The sequence below is a fragment of the Topomyia yanbarensis genome, chromosome 3, assembly GCF_030247195.1.
Source record: "Topomyia yanbarensis strain Yona2022 chromosome 3, ASM3024719v1, whole genome shotgun sequence".
NCBI classification, from domain to species: domain Eukaryota; kingdom Metazoa; phylum Arthropoda; class Insecta; order Diptera; family Culicidae; genus Topomyia; species Topomyia yanbarensis.
Window position 1 is genome coordinate 149,357,039 of NC_080672.1, and position 19,143 is coordinate 149,376,181.

Genomic DNA, 19,143 nt, shown 5'->3' on the forward strand with positions numbered 1-19,143 from the left:
AATCCACTGTTAATTGAAATAACGACTGGCAAATGATCGCTACCGTGAGGATCAGGTACAACCTTCCACGTGCAATCTAACCGAAGTGATGTCGAGCAGATACTTGCTTTTGCTAGAGGTCGTATATAATACTGCGCACCTCACAAGTCTCACGGGAGGAGGAGATATTTGTTAGTAAGTATAGAAGTTGGATTTTACATCTTCTTTACCGACGCCAGAGAGGTGACTCCATTATCTGGACTAGATATCGATCCATCAACTCATGAACCGGGGACCAACGGCTTTACTTCCCTTCCGAAGCAATACGTGACCACAGATTTTTTTCTCAGGAAAATCTCAACGACCTCGGAATTAAACCCAGACCAACTGGAATGAGTGGCGGTCACGCTTACCACTCAACCATCGGCGCCGTCGAAAACATTTATTCTTGTAAATTCTACATAGAATGTAATTAACGGAATTGGTCGCGGGCATTGTGTAGTACGCAGTTCACCTGGGTTTTGTTCCCAAGGTCAACACATCGTGTTAAAAGTTTATTATTCCCGAAAAAAGAGACGAAGTTTCAATCCTCTACAATTAAAGCAAAAACTTAACGTAACAAATTTTGATTAGAGAAGCTTCAAGCAAAATCCATTTATTTACTCTGTTTTTTTATCGTTCTATTATCTCGACTATCCAAACCGACTTCGTGACTTTGTTGCTATCGTTTAGTGCAAAATTCCCTAACAGAAAAAACATCATCTCGGCTAACTCGCCTCAATTAATCAAAGCGAATACTTTCAATTGAGGCAATCGCTCACCGACGAATCGCGGCCAAGATGTGGTAGCCGATCGATTTGCTTTGATGCGTAGGGAAAGCCGAAGTGCACATATTTCTTGCTTTCATTAATCATCTTAAGTGGCTTCCGAACTCCGCCACTGCACTGCCACCGCGTAAACTGTACCGTGGAGAAACGGTTCGTTAATTTACCACCCATTCCGAGCGATTGATTCGCGATCCGGGCTATGCTGGCTCGTTACGGCAGATTAGATCGGCATTTGGAGCTTAAACTTATTCGTGGCGTAAACACACGTCGTCCTACGGAAATCTTTTCTTGCAGATTGGGTAACTCTCCAGATGGGCAATTAATCAATGGAACAGGAGCATATTCAACATAGAAAAACTCACCTTTTTGCCATCCCGAAACTTTACGGTTCCTTCGATAATTGAGCTTATATCCACCATTTCTTTTCGATCGCTGGATGTCGGTCCCACGGAAATGAAACTTATCAGAAAAGCTGGCACTTTTTTCTGCTTTCCGGTTATTTCCACATTCACTCAAATATTCAATTAAAAACACGATAAATTTTGGCACATTTTGTCCCACTTCGACAACAAATTGTTATGTATTTCAAACTGTTCTCCTTGTCCGTTGGAAGAACAATCCCCGACTGTCGGCTATGCGGCTGGGGCGCTTTCTACTGGGCGCCCTGAATCGATCAATCACATCACAAAGCACCAAATTGTTCAACCCCGAAGGGTCAAAGTATCAACTGCAGAATTTTTATAGTTCGTTTTTGCCGCTTTCGACCGTAAACTGAACACTCACTTACCCTCTATCTCTGCACTTGGTTGGTGCCCTGTTTGGATTTTAATTAAGCGCAAGCATTGTATCGGAATAAATATTTTCCGATGGTCGATCCACGCATCGTCAATAATGAATGAGTCTTGTATTAATTATTCACGGCAGTCCACAGCGTTCGGGATTTAATGTGTCCCCATATCAAATGCCGATTGGCCGGCAGCTCTGCTAGGTCCGACGACGCCGCAGAAGGTCTGACGAAGCGTGAAATTTTTCTCCTACAGCGTTGCGATGTGAATGCAAATTCGCGAACTCAATTTCCGGGTGATTTTTTTTAATCGCTCCGATGTTTGTAACCTCCAGAGGGATCAGAGCGAGGTTGCAGAGCTAACTTCCGCAAAAAACGTCTTCCTTTCTCACTTCAACCGATGCAGATGGTTAAAGTCTAACAACCGATGTTTGTTTTCATTTCGTTTCTGCTTTCGGTCAAGCCGAAATAGATTTCACCTGACCGGATTATCTCACTATAGTACACAACAATAACGATAAAAACATACACGAACACAATTTGGCACGGATTTTACTTAAGCTCGATAATTTATCATTCACTGACTTTTTCTTCCGTTTTTCACCTGCCAGCTTCGTTGATTTTTGATACGAAACAGACTCAGGTGTCATTCATTGCGCTTTCACTGCATGCTTATTTGGCACTAATTTTATTCCTTTTTGTGTTATTTATTTTTTGTGGTATTTGTGAATAAGATTTGCAATATATACAAAAGAAACGCAGATTTGAGTTTTCGTTGTCCAATTCGCAAACAACCAAAGAGTAGAAATTATCAACTTAAAATAAAAGTTCGCTGAAACGAGTATAATAACCATAGAATCAATCCCATAAAAGTTTTCATTAATCTCAAACAAATCATTTGTATTGTACACACACAAACTGCTCAAGTTCTATGTGAAATATTATTATTTATTGCAGAATGGCAAGAAAAATAGCAAACTTTTTCCATCCTGTACGAAGAATAAAAGTATATTCTTAACGATAGATTGAGATAACATGAATCCCATAAACCCTGGTGAAGGTCAGGTACCTAAAAGACCGAATAGAATGCTGTGTCACTGACGCAACTTCAGGCCCAAACTGAAAAGTTTGAGAGTTGTCTTCACAACATCGCCTCGCGTTCGGTAGACCGTTACCAATCAGAAGTTTGACGCTCCGTCATTCTTTTGAACTCTTCAGATGTTGAGGTCGGTAAAAAATCGATTTTTTTATTCTATTATGTTAAATTATAGATTCTTCAGAATGTTATCACAATTTTTTATAGAGCAGTAGATGCAAAATTATAAGAGCGAGTAAAGGTGCTATAACCTAGGCTCATTAGCCAGGGCTAAATACTTTTGTCCCATCCCATCCCAGGAACCTAGGACCAAAGAAGTGACATTAATCCTCTTAGCCAAGTCACTTTCAACGATTTATCAAATCCCCACCAAATTGAAACGGTCGGTACGGTTGTCCATGTTTCTTCCTTATTCAAGGTTTGAAATAGTTCGTTGATTAAATTCTTCATTAAATGAATAATTTAATTGTCGTATAATTTTGAATCATCTTCACTTTGTGCTGCTCAGTTGGCCTGGCCGCTTTAATGATTGTGTCACACATCATATGTACCACAAACATTAATATTGACAAGAAAAATTGTAGGCGAACGTCTGCAATTTTCCAGGATCCCTACATGTATTGGCTGTGTATGTGTAGACTAGACTAGGCTAGACTAGACTACAGCAGTAGATTCAAAGTTATAGCGTTTTTCATCTTGCTCCCTTATGGGGTAGTTGCTTATACTTGAAACTTTGAACGTTTATCTCGAACTCGCTTTTTTCAAAAACGTCGTTGTGGTGACTAGGATTGCCGAAAACAGTTTCGACCGATTAAATTTTTTGTTTTGTTTTGAATTGTTCGTAATTTATTTGTCGTGTTCTTGAACGATTCTATTATTTCGAATAAATTTTTATATTAATGTTATGATTTTATTTAATAACTTTTGCAAAAGATGAAAAAAGTGGCCGTTTTTAAAAATCGTCCCCATTCGTAAAAAAAAAATTTTAAGGAATCGTGCAAGGACACTGAAAGTCCATATACTAATGAAATTTGTTTGGTTTTATGTTTTCATTTGAGCTGTTGTACTGGAATCATAATCACGGCAAGCCTTAAAAAACGCGTTTTGTGAAAATTGTTATAACTTAGAAAAATTTTAATATTTTTTCATGTTCTAAAGCTGCTTTTACAAATTTGACCTACGCAAGACGTATAACAATACGGCTACATATCTTTACAAAAATTAAAAAATTTCCTTACTTTCCCGTACCTCAACATATACATATAACCCCCCATGTCACGCGCCTATTTTATTCTATAAAATCAACCAACTTAAGCCTTATCTAAAAAAAATAGGTGTGCGTGGCAATACTCACAATCATGTTCATATATATCATTTAATGAATATTTGTATAGGTTGGCAGGATGGCCGGTTCACATGTATATATCTATATCACTGAAATTAATTTACCAAAGTCTTTTATATAATCCTGAGAAGTAGCCAATTTTGTGCATTTTTATGCAATGTGTTTTATTTTTCTTTATCTAGCTGCATCGATAAATAAAAATGCATATTCAAACCACCGCTATAATTGGACGATCACCTTTTTATTTTGTATATTTAATTAAATCAAATAATTGTCATTTCAATGTGGAAATGACTTTCTGTTTCGACAGACATCGCAGCCGTTTCGTAGTGTACAGTATAATTTCGGAGCTAGTGTGCCAGTCCTAGTCTTTTTAAAAGTTAGTCTTGAGGCGTAAGGGTCTCAGGACCGTTGAAAAATGCCTCATCTCGATATAAAATCTAGCATGAAAAATGCGGAATCTCTCACTCCCAATGCGTTGAAATAAGATAGCTGTATTCATAACTCCGCGTGTATTCAATTGCTCACTCCAAAATTTTAATGGAGTTAGGAGAAATGTTTTGACTACATCATCATGCCCAGGTTTTAAAAAAAATCTATTTGCTTGCGACTTATCGTTATTTTCCATTAAATAAACAATACGATTAAGTTTTGATAAGCTTTATCCGTAAGCTGGGAAAAAGCTCACATTTCATCACTTAGACAATTTTTCGTATTTTCTTTATTTATTACAGTACTGGCGATTGAAAAAAGTAGTGGAAATTCATGACAAAATATCTCTAGAATTCCACCTACCATATTACAAAAAAACTTGGCACATTAAAGTGAAGCTATTTTTCCATAAGTATTTTTATATGACGCTATAATATTCTATTATTCCCACATTAACTGCAAAACTCAAGGTTAACTTCCAACGAAACAAATGCATAAAGATTAACAATACTATGATGCAATGCTGGTTAAACATGCAACTCAGAGTTTTGTGCAGCGAAGATTTTTTTATCATTTTAATTTGTTCGACGTAATTATGAGAACAAACACGATCAATAAACATCATCTCCAAACACTATCTAATTTTGTATCAAAAATCACAACTTGCTGCGTTTCATTCGGTAATCCATTTATTGCACATTTAAATTTTTAAAACGCTCTTCGTTCATATGGTTCGTTTTCAATTGATTTATTGGAAATTCCTCTCATGTCGACTACACATATTCATTAGAGCTTGTATCTCTTAAACCATCCTCTGGGACACTTATCGAAGTTCAGGATCCACACGCTGAAGAGGCCATCTATTTCACTCAACTGGTACACATATTGAAAGGAACAACATAAAAGCTTTTAGTCACCCACCACCAAAGTTCGGTTGGAACGTTGGTCTGAAACACAACAGGGAACACAACACTGTCTAGGGATTTTTACAATCAGGATGAGCGTACCAGTTTCATATAATATCTGCTCTGGCAGAACCACCATCACTCCTTTCGAAGATAAGTATTATCTGCAATTTATTCAATATTTCATTTTTTTTTTTGCACACAATAAGCTAACGAAGGCAAATTGAAAAAAAAACATGAATAAATAAAATCTTGCTCGAGCTGAATGCGTCGTCACTACCATTCTCCTCGGTTCTAGGCATACGCTCGCGAAAATTTTTGCCATCACACATCACACATCTCAATTCAGGCACTTCTAGTATAACAATGATTCCTAGTGCTCTACTGCGGGGATGGTGGAGTAATGCGCGCTTCTATACACACTTTCAGCAATCCTCCACGTTCGGTACTATTATCTGATTCTTTGAGTGAAACGTTAAAATATTTTCCGCCACGGCAAGCGCACTTCCCTCTTCGAAATCAAACAACCAAACAAGAATCTTCACTTTGTACTGAATTTTCCGCGAACCGTATCGAATTGGTAGTAGCTGCACCAGACCGCCTCGTGCCACCCATTCGTTCTACCGTTGCGTTCGCTTCTCGTTTACCTTTTAGTTATCTTTACCCAAAAACACGGGGTAATCACCAGACACGATTATTATCAACCATCCCCTCGCGAAATCGTTTGCGCCGAACCTCACACTGGAAGGAAAACCACGGCGTTGGCACATGAAACCGGAAGTTCGTAGCTTCCTGCTGTCGAGACGTGGCTTGAATCATATAAGCGATCCTGGAATTTGCCACCCCGTTTTGGCACAATCGTCCCACACGAAAGCAAATACACACACATACCACACACAGGCCACTATATTTCGCCGAGTTAGCCGAAGAACTGCTATTTGAGTCAAAACCGCCGTGAAAAAACTCCCACATACGAACTGCTTCACGGCTGAACGCGAACTAAACAACAATACCGCTGGGTCATGTTGCGCATGTTGTGCGACCAGCAGCCATACGAGCCATTTCGTCGGAGAGTGATACCAGCTGCCGTACTGAGAGCGAGGAAAATTATTGGTAGCAGTGAGCGAATTGGGCAAACGTGAACTCTGTTACGTGGTGAGAGCGGCAGACTGACCTAACCAGATGGGATATAGCTACCTACCGGCAGCATAAATCGTACTCCCGGGATATGAATGAAATGAACACTGGCTGCAAATGCTGGCAGTCGTGTACGAATGCGTTCGGTTGTTTTTTATTCATTCGTTCAAACTCGTGGGAGTGAAACATATAGTCCACATGTAATCCACAATGACGGGAGAATGATTAATGTTTCATTGGAAAAACTAAGAATGTACCGATTTAAAATGGTCGGCATTCGTATCGGTAGCGTCATATGACGGTAAATTGCAAAACTATAACTTACACCAATCGACACAGCTCGACAAATTGGGATAATGTCTGTATGTGTGTGTCGGTAGGTGTGCAAATTAATATCATGTAATTGTCTCAGCAATCACTGAACCGATCTTAACGAAACTAGTTTCAAATGAATGCCCTAACGTGACCATTAGATGCTGTTATGTTTAGCTATAGATTGTCAAAATCCGTTTACGAACGGCGGGGATATTAAACATTTTATATTTTTATTTCTCACATACAGTGGGGTCTCCTACTACAAGGATTCCTAAAACGCGGCTTTCTACTACGCGGATTCCAACTACACGGATGCACGGTACGCGCATAGTGGGAATCTCATAGCTTATGGGATTTAAACTTGCTGGGTCGAATATTACGTGCGGTTAACAAATTTGATTGCATCTTGATCGCTAGAGTTTTCCGCAACTTTGAGGGTATAATTCTTTAAACTTTTTCAGCGGCTTCTGAATTAGGCCTCAGAATTGATGAATACCGGTAATGTTCCGGATTTTCAAAGCCCCATATCTCCGGTCACAAGTGCGTGCGGTTAACAAATTTGATTGCATCTTGATCGCTAGAGCTTTCAGCAACTTTAAGGGTATAATTCTTTAAACTTTTTCAGCGGCTCTAAATTAGGCCTCAGATTTGATGAATACCGGTAATGTTCCGGATCTTCAAAGCCCCATATCTGCGGTCACAAGTGCGTGCGGTTAACAAATTTGATTTAATCTTGATCGCTAGAGCTTTCCGCAACTTTAAGGGTATAATGCTTTGAACTTTTTCAGCGGCTTCTAAATTAGGCCTCAGATTTGATGAATACCGGTAATGTTCCGGATTTTCAAAGCCCCATATCTCCGGTCACAAATGCGTGCGGTTAACAAATTTGATTGCATCTTGATCGCTAGAGCTTGCCGCAACTTTGAGGGTACAATTCTTTAAACTTTTTCAGCGGCTTCTGCATTAGGTCTCAGAATTGATGAATACCGGTAATGTTCCGGATTTTAAAAACCCCATATCTCCGGTCACAAGTGCGTGCGGTTAACAAATTTGATTGCATCTTGATTGCTAGAGCTTTCCGCAACTTTGAGGGTATAATTCTTTAAACTTTTTCAGCGGCTTCTGAATTAGGCCTCAGAATTGATGAATACCGGTAATGTTCCGGATCTTCAAAGCCCCATATCTCCGGTCACAGATGCGTGCGGTGAACAAATTTGATTGCCTTTTATTACCTAAAAAATTCCGCAACTTTTGGTGTGTATGTTGTGATACTTTTTCAGCGGCTTCCAATTAATTGCCTTTTTGGTTGGATTTCTTCCACTGTGCACCGGGGGTAAGAGAGTAAATAATTCGAACGTCTCGTCGTGAATGTTACTAACATTGACTGGGTTCAACATAAAATATATCTAAATGCTGATTATTTTGAAAGGTGATGTTTCAGGAAGATTTGTCTAGAAAGTCAAGAGCTCCTGGAATGTGAAAATATCAACTCGAACTTATCCCACCAGGCGGCGCTAGTGCGGATGCAAATGTTCAACTAATGTTAAAATCATTCCTTATCTCAATAACGAGATTATTTAGAGGGGTACTGTTTTCATTGGAAAAGGTCGTGAAATCAAATACTACCAGATGGTTACAGATTAGTTTGGGATATTGTCACTATGTGGTGCTAGTGGGTGTACCGGCAAACAGCGTATTATAGAATGTGATACATCTTGAAAGTCTAATAACTTAGAAAGATGGTGTTTTCGGCAAAATTTTAGAGTAGGCACCTGATTATGGACAAATAAATTCAAAATAGATCCACCAGGCAGCGTTAATGAGCTTGTACTATATCTCAAATTCTATATCTCAAAATCATGGAAATTTAGAAGTGTGGTGTCTTCGGCAATATTTATCAGCGGGTCGAGTGCTGTCCGACGGCGAATAGGTAATTTCAGAATTCAGTCAGTAGGTAGTGCTAGGGGGAACACAACTACCAGTACATGTTAGGTAATGTATTATCTCAAAAGTTTAATAATTTAGGAAAATTACGTTTTCTGTAAAGTTTCTGATGACGACAAGGGATGGTTGATAATTCAGGTGGCGCTAGTGAGCTTTCATTTTTATATTTCAATATCTCATTATGACAATTTTGAACGGTGGTGTACTCAGCAAAATTTTTGGAGGGGGCAGTGATGGTTTGGATCTGTGGTTGAATTGGATAACTCTTGAGCGTTTTTTCAAAACGTCATATCTGCAATGAGTTACTCTCTTTGTTTACTTTCTCTTCTGTTAATAATTCGGTCACTTTAACATTTATCCCTCAACTCTTTGCATAATATGCTAGTTAAAACCACTGTCTTTCGATCTGTACTTTAAAATAAGTGAAAAGTGTTATAGTGACGCCGTAAAAATCGAAAGAGAAAGAAAACAAAGAGAGTAACTCATTGCAGATATGACGTTTTGAAAAAACGCTCTAGAACTGAGCGCATGATCACGACATGCCTTTAAATGCAGTGAGCATTTTGGAAAAAAATCACAAGTCAAAACTATCAACCATGATTGCAATGTGATTTTCGTCGTGTTTTCTAACATTTTAAATATGCAGAGGAATGTTAACGAGTCAAAGTGAAAAATGTTTTAACTGAATGGGAGAGTGTTTTATTTTAAAGGGAACGTTGTTGCCAGTTGTAAATCAATAGTTTTAGATATTTTCAATACACGTGGACTGCCGCTAGAAGCATAATTGTCCCATGTGTATAGGGTTTCCCATAGCACATGGGACAGTTATGCTTCTAGCGGCAGTGGAGGTCCGCCAATGAGTCCAAATGGTAATTATTTTAAACTTTAAGGAAATGAGTTTCATATTAAAAAGCATGTCGTTGGCAGGTAAAAAATCCCAAACTCATTTTTAATGCTTAGAGAGGTCCGTCGATTAATCAAAATGTCTAACAAGCTGCCGAAATATGTTCCCGAACGGCGGAGATACTGAAATTTATTTTTTTTGCTTCTCGTTTGCCAATTTTCAATAGGTTATCGGTTCACTGCTGTTTTAGGGATGAAAAACCCTTTTTAATACGTGATTCAAGGAATTCGATTTGGAAAATAATCTATGAATTTACACAGATCGTCATATAATTCTCTTAGTAGTGAGGTATAGTTTAAGTTTTTTCATTTAGCTCATATTCATATTACACTCGTGACATCACGACAGTAACTGTCTCTCAGTCCAGTTTCTCATCTTGCTCAGTTTAAAAGATAGAAATCGCTCCCCTGCTATAGCATGGCAAGCCATCAAATTTATCCGATTGCCCCTTTGTCTATTTGAAAAAGCAAAAATTGACTTCTTCTGCCTAGTGTGTAAATAAACAATGAGTGATAATACAAAGCAAGTTTATACCCCATTTGGGGCAAACTGTGTTGTTGTTGAGAAGTCAACAACAACACAGTTTGCCCCAAATGGGGTGGAGCAATTATTGAAGGTGAACATGAAGCGCAACGTAGCAGAAGTTAATGCTGTGCAATTCCACCATCTACGTCATGCGGAACTGATTATGTTTAAAAATATTAGTCAAGCAGAATCATTTGGTTCGTAGCGCAACTTGAAACACGTCGTCGAATGTAATGACATTTTATACAGCATCCCAACATACATAGATAATGACAGTATTGAAATAAAGCTGCATGACCTGGCACCATGTACTAGTTCCGCCGCTATTAAAAAACCCATGTCAGAACACGGAGAGGTAGATAGCGATAATTTGAGGAACTTCTTCTCAGGACTTCGCAACGGCGTTCTTGTGGTGAGAATGTGTCCGATAAAACCTATTTCCTCCTATTTGACCATCCCATGCAGATGAGCTCAAGGTATTGTATATTCTCAACAAACACTGGTCACATATCCAGCGCTGATTCCTACGTGCCAATACTGTGGTCAGCTACCACACTAGGGAAAACTTTGCGCAGAGTCTGCTAAGGAAATTCCATCTGTTACGATCAAACCTAACTAGTAAGCAGCACACTAACTATATAATTTGTTATTATAAAATAAACTCTTGAGGATATATGCCATACGGCAATACTTTTTTAGTGAATCAAGTTTTATTGATGAAAAAATGTTGTCCGATGCAAAAATGCAAATGTTGTTTGTAAAACATCGCGAAGCCTGGCTTCGTTTTCCGTACGCCTAAATTCTTTACAGATATGTATTGTCTCAAAAGCCTTTACTGCTCTCTAGTGCGCTCCACGTTGGAGTGTTGTTCAGCAGTCTGGAACCCGAATTACATGAACAAGCAATCGAATTGAAGGTATTCAACGCAAATTTATACGGTATGCTCTTCGACGCCTTTCTCGGCGCGACCCATTTCGTCTTCCAAGCTACGAGAGTCGGTGTCATCTGCAGTGCTGCGAAATTTCAAAATCAGTTACCTATTTCTGCTTTTATTTACCGAAACCAACATTCAGATTCACCGTCTCCCTCATTCATTATCTTTCCAACCGACTGAAATTTCATGCAGAATCGAATGCTTGAGTGCAAATGATATATAAATTCCTTCACCAACTAGAGCATTCATTTGTTATTATGTGGACAGTTTAAGGGGCGGTAGGGGTTTAAGAGCGAAACTTTGCGTGAAGGGAATTGATAAAAACTTTTGTGCATTATAGTGTACCATCTAAATAACATTCTGTAATTTTTCTATGCAAAAATATTGATAAACGACTCGATGACGAAACTTTTGGTAGAATGTCTCTGGAAAAAAAACTTGATTTGCGGTGATACCTGCTATTCAAAAACTACTTAACCGATTTCTTTCAAACTTTACATACTCATTCTATGTAAAAAAATACCTAACCCCCTACATTGAGTTTTCGAAATAAATTTTCAATTAGGGGGATTTTCATTCATATTGAATAAAAAATTTCCCCTTAATTGAAATAATTCAACGTAGGGGTTAGGTATTTTTTCAATAGTATGTGTATGCAAAGTTTGAAATAAAACGGTTTAGTAGTTTTTGAATGGCAGGTAACATCGCAAATCATGTTTTTTTCAGAGACGTTCTACAAAAATCTTCGTCACTGAGTTGTTTATCGATATTTTTGCTTAGAAAAATTACTGAATATTATTTAGATGATACACTATAATGCACTAACGTTTTGATCAATTCGCTTCACGCAAAGTTCTTAAATAATCCCATAAAAAAAATTGCGCTGAAGCCCTGAAGCCCTGAAGCATTAGCACGCCTCCTCCCGAAGTAGTCATTTCAAATGGAATGCCCTGGTTTTTCACTGACTGTCCTGGTGTCCTAGGAACTCGAGAAAAATGCTTGATTTCTCCTGGTTTTTCTCCTGTAAGCCTAACATATTTTTCTTTATTGAGTTTTCACTTTCTTTCCTCTGATTCAGATTGCAGTTACGACCGATCGCAACCATAACTGCAACGACTACAACAAAGTTTTATACACTCGAATCCCTTAATTGTACCATCCGATGTCTTTTTTAATCTCTCATCTTTCTTCTCTTACGTGAAAATTGAAAAGAACAAGTACGAGGCGTTCGTGTGTACATAACATGTTCTGGCATCACTGGCAGTTGCACCATTGCACCCGTGTCGAATTGACAGATGCAACAAATTTGTTGTCATGCTGACAGACGACGAAGTGCATCACGAATGTAGTGCGAGGGAACTGTCAGACAACATAAGTAAACAAACAACATAAGAAGGAAAGTAGGATAGAAAAACACCATTTTGAAAGTGATAGTAGTAGAATAGTAAAATACGTTGGAGTAAGAAATTAGAAGTTGTGAGCAAGGAAATTATTCGGATAGTGGATAGATTAAAGATTAAGCTGTACTAAGATCCAGAATACGTAAGTTTGTGAAACAATATAAAGCAGTGAATTAAAGCAACAAATTTATGACTAGATACGCGGAGGCAAACACTGGACAAATACGAACAGTACAGTTGAGATTATCAATTCCGAGATAAAACGAAGTAAGTGAACGTACAAATTAATTACTAAAACCGATAAAATGAAAAATGTGAATACTAAATTGTAGATAAATTGCGATAGACAGCGATAGAGGAAGGAAAAGAGGAAGCTGTAAAGTAAGGAGAACAAATAATTGTGAGTAAGACAAATAATCGATTATTTACGGTAAATTAAAATAAAGTTATTTAGTTTGATCTGCACAGTAAAAAAAAGGCGGATTTCCAAAAATCTTGTTTTCGCCTGCCGTCCGAACAAAATCAAAAATTGTTTCTCGGATAGTGTGCAGGATGGCTTCTTCTCCTTCGAAGCAAGAAAAGTGTCTGTACTGCAAACTAGCGGAATCCGATGACATCGATTGGGTTCAATGCGAAGAATGTCAGTATTGGGCTCATTCCTCGTGCGCAGGTGTTAACCAAGAGGTGGCGAACGTTAGTTGGCGTTGTCCGCGATGCTCTCCGCAAAGCGCCCGGCGTCTTAAAGTTCCAGAGACTACGGTTAAGAATCGCGGGAAGAAGTCCGCCCCGAATAGCGATGCAGGGTCCGATCGTGGAGCTGGTTCCGTCTTAGACCTGACTGAGCAGCAGTTGGAAGAGGAACAGCTAGCAATGGAGATGGCCTTTGCAAAGCAGATCGAGTTGCGGAAACAGCGTCTTGCTAAGCAGCAGGCTTGGAACGAGAGGCGGATGAAGCTAGAGTGGGAGATGCGCGAGCAGGAGCTACAAGCGCAGCGTGAAATGGAGCAGCGGCAGCTAGAGCATGAGCAGAAAATGCTTGACTGCCAATTAGCCGCAGAACGTGAATTCTCGAAGAAGCGGGATGCTATTCGGAAACAGTTCGACGACAGCATTAATAAGGTCAACGCATTGAAGGGCCAATATGGAGCTGTCAGCGGTGCTTCTGCCTCCAAACCGGAACAGAAGGTGGATGACTGGATGCTGGATTATCGCGGAGCCTATCCAAAGCCAGGATATCTGCAGACGGAAGATAAACTCGCGTGTCCGAAGAAGGTGCCGTTAGATAAGTCGTTCACCATCGAAGCCGGCCAATTCGAGCGAAGTAACGAAGATGTGAGTGACGGTGATGTTTCGGAGGTCCCGCCGAGTAGATGCAGTCGAAGCAGCTTTCAAAGGTGCGCAGATGGAAACGGGTCGGGGTGTATCGTGGGTCGTATTACAAGAGATCAGCTAGCTGCTCGCAAAGCGGTCTCTCAGAACCTTCCCAAATTTAAAGGGGAAGCAGAAGTTTGGCCGTTGTTTATCAGCAGTTTCGAGTACACGACTGCAGCTTGCGGATTCTCAAACCTCGAGAATTTGAAGCGTTTGCAGGACTGTCTACAGGGTGACGCACTTGAGGCGGTCAGGAGTCGGCTAGTGCTTACCGGACTCTGTTCCGGATGTGATCAGGGATCTTCGGAATCTGTTCGGAAAACCGGAGAAGCTACTCAGAACGTTGCTGTCGAAGGTGAGGAACGCGCCGTCACCGAGAGCTGATCGATTGGAGACGTTCATCAGCTTCGGGATAACGGTGAAGCAGTTATGCGACCACCTTGAAGCGTCAGGACTTTGCGACCACCTAAACAATCCGATGCTGGTGCAGGAGTTAGTTGACAAGTTGCCACCGAGCTACAAACTGGATTGGGTCCGGAATAAGCGAGGGAAGATGGACAGTCCGTTGCGAATGTTCACGAACTTCACAAATGACATCGTTTCGGATGTGTCGGAGGTGACGGAGTTCTCGACATTGTCGCTAAGCGAGCGCGAGCCTTCGCGAATGGGGAAAGGAAATTCCCGAAAAAAGGAGTTTGTCCATCTTCATGACGCGGACCAGGTTTCTGATGAAATTCAAAGAGAGACAGTAACTAAGCCGTGCTGGATCTGTAAACGAACGGATCATCTCATCAGGTGCTGTGAGGAGTTTAAGCGGATGAACATTGCCGCCAGGTTGAGAGAGGTTGAGCGACAAAACCTGTGTGGTCTTTGTTTGAACAAGCACGGAAACAGCAGATGCACCTCGAAGATTCGATGCTTCATGCAAAATTGTCGTGGAGGCCATCATCCACTTTTGCATCGAGTGGAGGAATCGGTGCGGCTGCAGAAGGTAGAATGCAATGCTACCGAAAAGGCAGATAGTGCGGTTATTTTCCGTATGATGCCGGTGACGCTTTACGTGGGCAAACGACAGTTCGATACTACTGCGTTCTTCGACGAAGGGTCGTCGGCTACGTTGGTAGATGATCTGGTGGCCAGGCGGCTGAAAGCAGAAGGTACTCTAGAGCCGTTGATAGTGACGTGGACGGGCAATATCAACCGCTTTGAGAACGATTCGAGGAAGGTCGAACTGATGATGTCGGCAAAGGGTTCGAAGGAGAAGTTTCCGCTGTTCAACACTCGAACGGTATCAGAGTTGGTGCTGCCGAAGCAGAACGTGCGATTCGCAGATGTGGTAAAAAAATATTCCCATCTTGCAGGCGTTCCGGTGAGAGATTACCCATCGGGAAAGCCGAGAATCCTACTCGGGCTAGACAACGTCCACTTATTTGCGCCGTTGGAGTCGCGGGTCGGTAAGCCAAACGAACCGATTGCCGTGCGGTCGAAGATTGGCTGGACAGTGTATGGTTCGGAGAATCGAAGACCGAGTGCGTACACCTACCTGAATCTGCACTCGATCGTTCCAGCAAACAATCAAGGTCTCCATGACATGATGCGAGAGCAATACATGCTAGATGAGACAGCGATTGCGACGTTCGCTGTACCGGAGCCCGTGGAGGAGAAAAGAGCTCGAGAGATGCTTGAGACAACGACGAAGCGAGTGGGTGATCGCTTCGAAACGGGGTTGCTGTGGCGTGAGGATGCACGACGATTCCCTGACAGCTATCCGATGGCTGTACGCCGGATGAAGGCGCTGGACAGTAAGCTGAACAGGAATTCAGACTTGAAGAAAAACGTGTGCCAGCAGATCGAGGACTATCAAGTCAAACACTACGCGCACAAGGCGAGTGAAGCCGTACTGAAGGGTACGCCACAAACTGCTGCGTGGTATCTACCGCTGAACGTCGTAGTGAATCCGAAGAAGCCGAGTAAGGTGCGCTTGGTTTGGGATGCTGCAGCATCAGTGAACGGAGTCTCTCTTAACTCAGAATTACTCAAAGGTCCGGATATGCTAGTTCCGCTTCCCAGAGTAATCTGCAATTTTCGGGAACGGCCAGTAGCATTTGGTGGTGACATTCAAGAAATGTACCATCAGATCCGGATCAGACCTGAGGATAGGCAAGCGCAACGGTTTTTGTTCCGAGCGAACAGTGAGGAAGCTCCGCAGGTGTACGTTATGGACGTTGCCACCTTTGGTTCCACGTGTTCGCCCTGCTCAGCTCAATTCGTGAAGAACTTGAATGCAGCAGATTTCTCGGAGAAGTACCCTGAAGCAGTAGAAGCCATCGTGAAGCGTCACTACGTAGATGACTACTACGACAGCGTGGATACTATCGAAGAAGCGAGCCAGCGAGGTGAGGTACATCCATTCGTGTGGAGGATTTCGGATCAGAAACTGGGTGTCGAACTCTGCTAGATTTCTCGAACAAATAGGAGAAAGGAGTGTCGATTCCGCAGTGCATTTCAACTGGGACAAGAACACCAAATACGAGCGTGTGCTAGGCGTCGTTTGGGACCCGGTTGGAGACGAGTTCCGTTTTGCGACCGAATGGAAAGCAGAGTACAACAAGGTTTTCCGAGAGGAAAAACGCCCGACGAAAAGAATTGTTCTGAGCATTGTGATGGCGCAATTCGATCCAGCAGGATTTCTTGCTCCAGTTACAATTCTCGGGAAAATGCTGGTTCAGGATCTGTGGCGGACAGGCTGCGACTGGGATGATGCAATCGATGAGCTGTCGTTCAGGAAGTGGTTGCGGTGGACCAACATTCTCGCAGATGTGCCAGTGTTTAAGCTACCTCGAAGCTATTTCGGAACTGCGAGATCAGATGAGGTCGAAGAAGTCCAGTTTCACATCTTTGCTGATGCCAGCGAGACGGCGTACGGATGTGTGGCATACTTCCGTGCAATCGTACGGGGTAAGGTGGTGTGTTCGCTAGTGATGAGTCGAGCGAAGGTAGCACCGTTGAAGCAGCTGTCGATTCCGCGGCTAGAACTCCTGGCAGCGGTTCTTGCGGCAAGGCTGGCACGAACGATCGAGGAGAATCACAACTTCACGATCAGTAGAGTGGTGTTCTGGATTGACGCAGAAGTGGTGCTGTCCTGGATTCGGTCGGATCAGCGCCGCTACAAGCAATTTGTTGGTTTTCGCATTGGCGAAATTCTTAGTTTGACTAAACTGACAGATTGGCGATGGGTTCCGACGAGATTGAACGTGGCGGATCTGGTAACCAAATGGGGTAAAGGTCTGGAAATACACCCCAACAGCCCGTGGGTACGTGGGCAACAATTTTTGTACGACAGTGTGGAAAAGTGGCCGAAGAGAGAATTACCTCCAGCTAACACTACGGAGGAACTTCGGGTTCACTTGATGCTGCACGACGTGCAAGTTGCACAGGCTATCGTGGACGCCAATCGCTTTTCTAAGTGGACAGTGCTGGTGAGGACGATGGCGTGCGTAATCCGGTTCGTGTCGAACTGTAGACGAAAGAGCAAAAAACTGCCCATTGAGACGCTAAAAGCAACGAGCAGACAGAGCAGAGTACTACAACCGACGGCAGCTACGTCAGTACGTGTGGCGCTACAGCAAAGTGAGTACGAGAAGGCGGAACTATGGCTGATGAAGATGACACAGGCGGAGTGTTTCATCGATGAGTTGAAGGTACTGGTCAGGAATAAGGATCGGCCGGTGAGCCAATGGCTGGCGATCGAGAAGTCCAGTGCACTTTACAAACTTATTCCGCTGATTGACGAAAACGGGCTGATTCGAATGGAGGGGAGAGCAGAGAAAGCAGAGTTGCTGTCATTCGATCTACGTTTTCCAACGATCCTGCCACATCAGCATAAAATCACGCAGCTGATTGTTCAGCATTACCACGAGAAGAGCGGTCACGGATATCGACAGGCTGTGAAGAACGAGCTGAAGCAGCTGTTCTACATTCCGCAGCTTGACGCAGTAGTCCGGAAGGTGTCGTCGTCTTGCGTATGGTGTAAGGTCCATCGTAGTCGGCCTCGAGTTCCACGAATGGCTCCGCTACCAGTGCAGCGGTTAACACCGAATCTTCGTCCCTTTAGTTACACAGGTGTGGATTATTTGGACCCATTTGCTGTTGCTGTAGGACGCCGAACGGAGAAGAGATGGGTCGCATTGTTCACCTGCTTGGAAACCCGCGCGGTGCACCTGGAGGTCGCTCACGGACTGACTACGCAGTCGTGCTTGATGGCGATTCACCGATTCATTGGTCGGCGAGGTTGGCCGATGGAGTTTCTGTCCGACAATGGGACGAACTTCCTAGGAGCCAGTAAGGAACTGGAAGGAGTTGTCCGAGAAATAGGAGAAGATTGTGCGGATCAGCTGACTAGCGGGAGAACGAAGTGGACGTTCAACCCTCCTTTGGCTCCTCACATGGGAGGAGTATGGGAGCGTCTCGTTCGGTCGGTTAAGGAGGCATTCGTGGCGCTTGATGATGGGAGACGGTTGACGGACGAAATTTTGCAGACAGTAGTGGTGGAAGCGGAAGACATGATCAATTCTCGCCCGCTAACGTACGTGTCTCAAGAGTGTGACGAAGCGGAGGCACTCACTCCAAACCGCTTTTTGCGGGGACTCTCCCCAAATCAGCCTAGCGTGAATCTTCCCCCACCTCATCCAGCAGCAGCACTTCGAGACGCGTTCCAGCGATCGCAGCAGTTGGCCAGCATTTTGTGGGAACGTTAGGTCAAGGAGTACATTCCTTCGCTGAACCAGAGGACAAAGTGGTTTGGTGAGTCGAGACCATTAAGAATAGGAGACTTAGTTTATGTGGTAGAAGGTAGCAACCGGAAGTGCTGGATCCGCGGGGTGATAGAGGAGGTCATCGTGTCCGGTGATGGACGAATTCGGCAGGCCTGGGTACGCACCAACAGTGGACGATATAGGCGAGCAACAGCAAAACTAGCCGTGATGGAGTTTGGTAACTCTGAACCGGATGCGAGCCCCGGGACAGGGTTACGGGCCGGGGAATGTTCTGGCATCACTGGCAGTTGCACCATTGCACCCGTGTCGAATTGACAGATGCAACAAATTTGTTGTCATGCTGACAGACGACGAAGTGCATCACGAATGTAGTGCGAGGGAACTGTCAGACAACATAAGTAAACAAACAACATAAGAAGGAAAGTAGGATAAAAAAAACACCATTTTGAAAGTGATAGTAGTAGAATAGT

The 19,143-nt window shown here is 42.5% G+C and overlaps 2 protein-coding genes across 7 annotated transcripts in view; one reads left to right on the top strand and one right to left on the bottom strand.

Moving 5' to 3' along the window:
- The window catches only part of LOC131692891 (uncharacterized), a 279,210-nt gene extending 272,835 nt beyond the window's left edge, over positions 1-6,375 (bottom strand). The window contains exons 1-3 of one of the 6 annotated variants that reach the window (XM_058980254.1): positions 6,016-6,375; positions 5,471-5,577; positions 1,169-2,284 (exon numbers count right to left, since the gene is read on the bottom strand). In XM_058980254.1, the coding sequence (XP_058836237.1) occupies positions 1,169-1,225 (57 nt within the window). In that variant the 5' untranslated portion in view covers positions 1,226-2,284; positions 5,471-5,577; positions 6,016-6,375. Of the gene's footprint in view, positions 1-1,168; positions 2,423-4,040; positions 4,127-5,470; positions 5,578-6,015 lie in introns of those variants that run through there. The other 5 variants (XM_058980251.1, XM_058980250.1, XM_058980256.1 and 2 more) reach the window with 5 other exon arrangements.
- Positions 6,376-14,376: 8,001 nt separating this feature from the next.
- LOC131687312 (uncharacterized) lies at positions 14,377-18,655 on the top strand. The gene is made up of 2 exons (XM_058971389.1): positions 14,377-16,294; positions 16,374-18,655. Exons 1-2 carry the CDS (start codon positions 14,377-14,379, stop codon positions 18,653-18,655), a joined length of 4,200 nt encoding a protein of 1,399 aa, XP_058827372.1.
- The last annotated feature ends 488 nt before the right edge of the window (positions 18,656-19,143 follow it).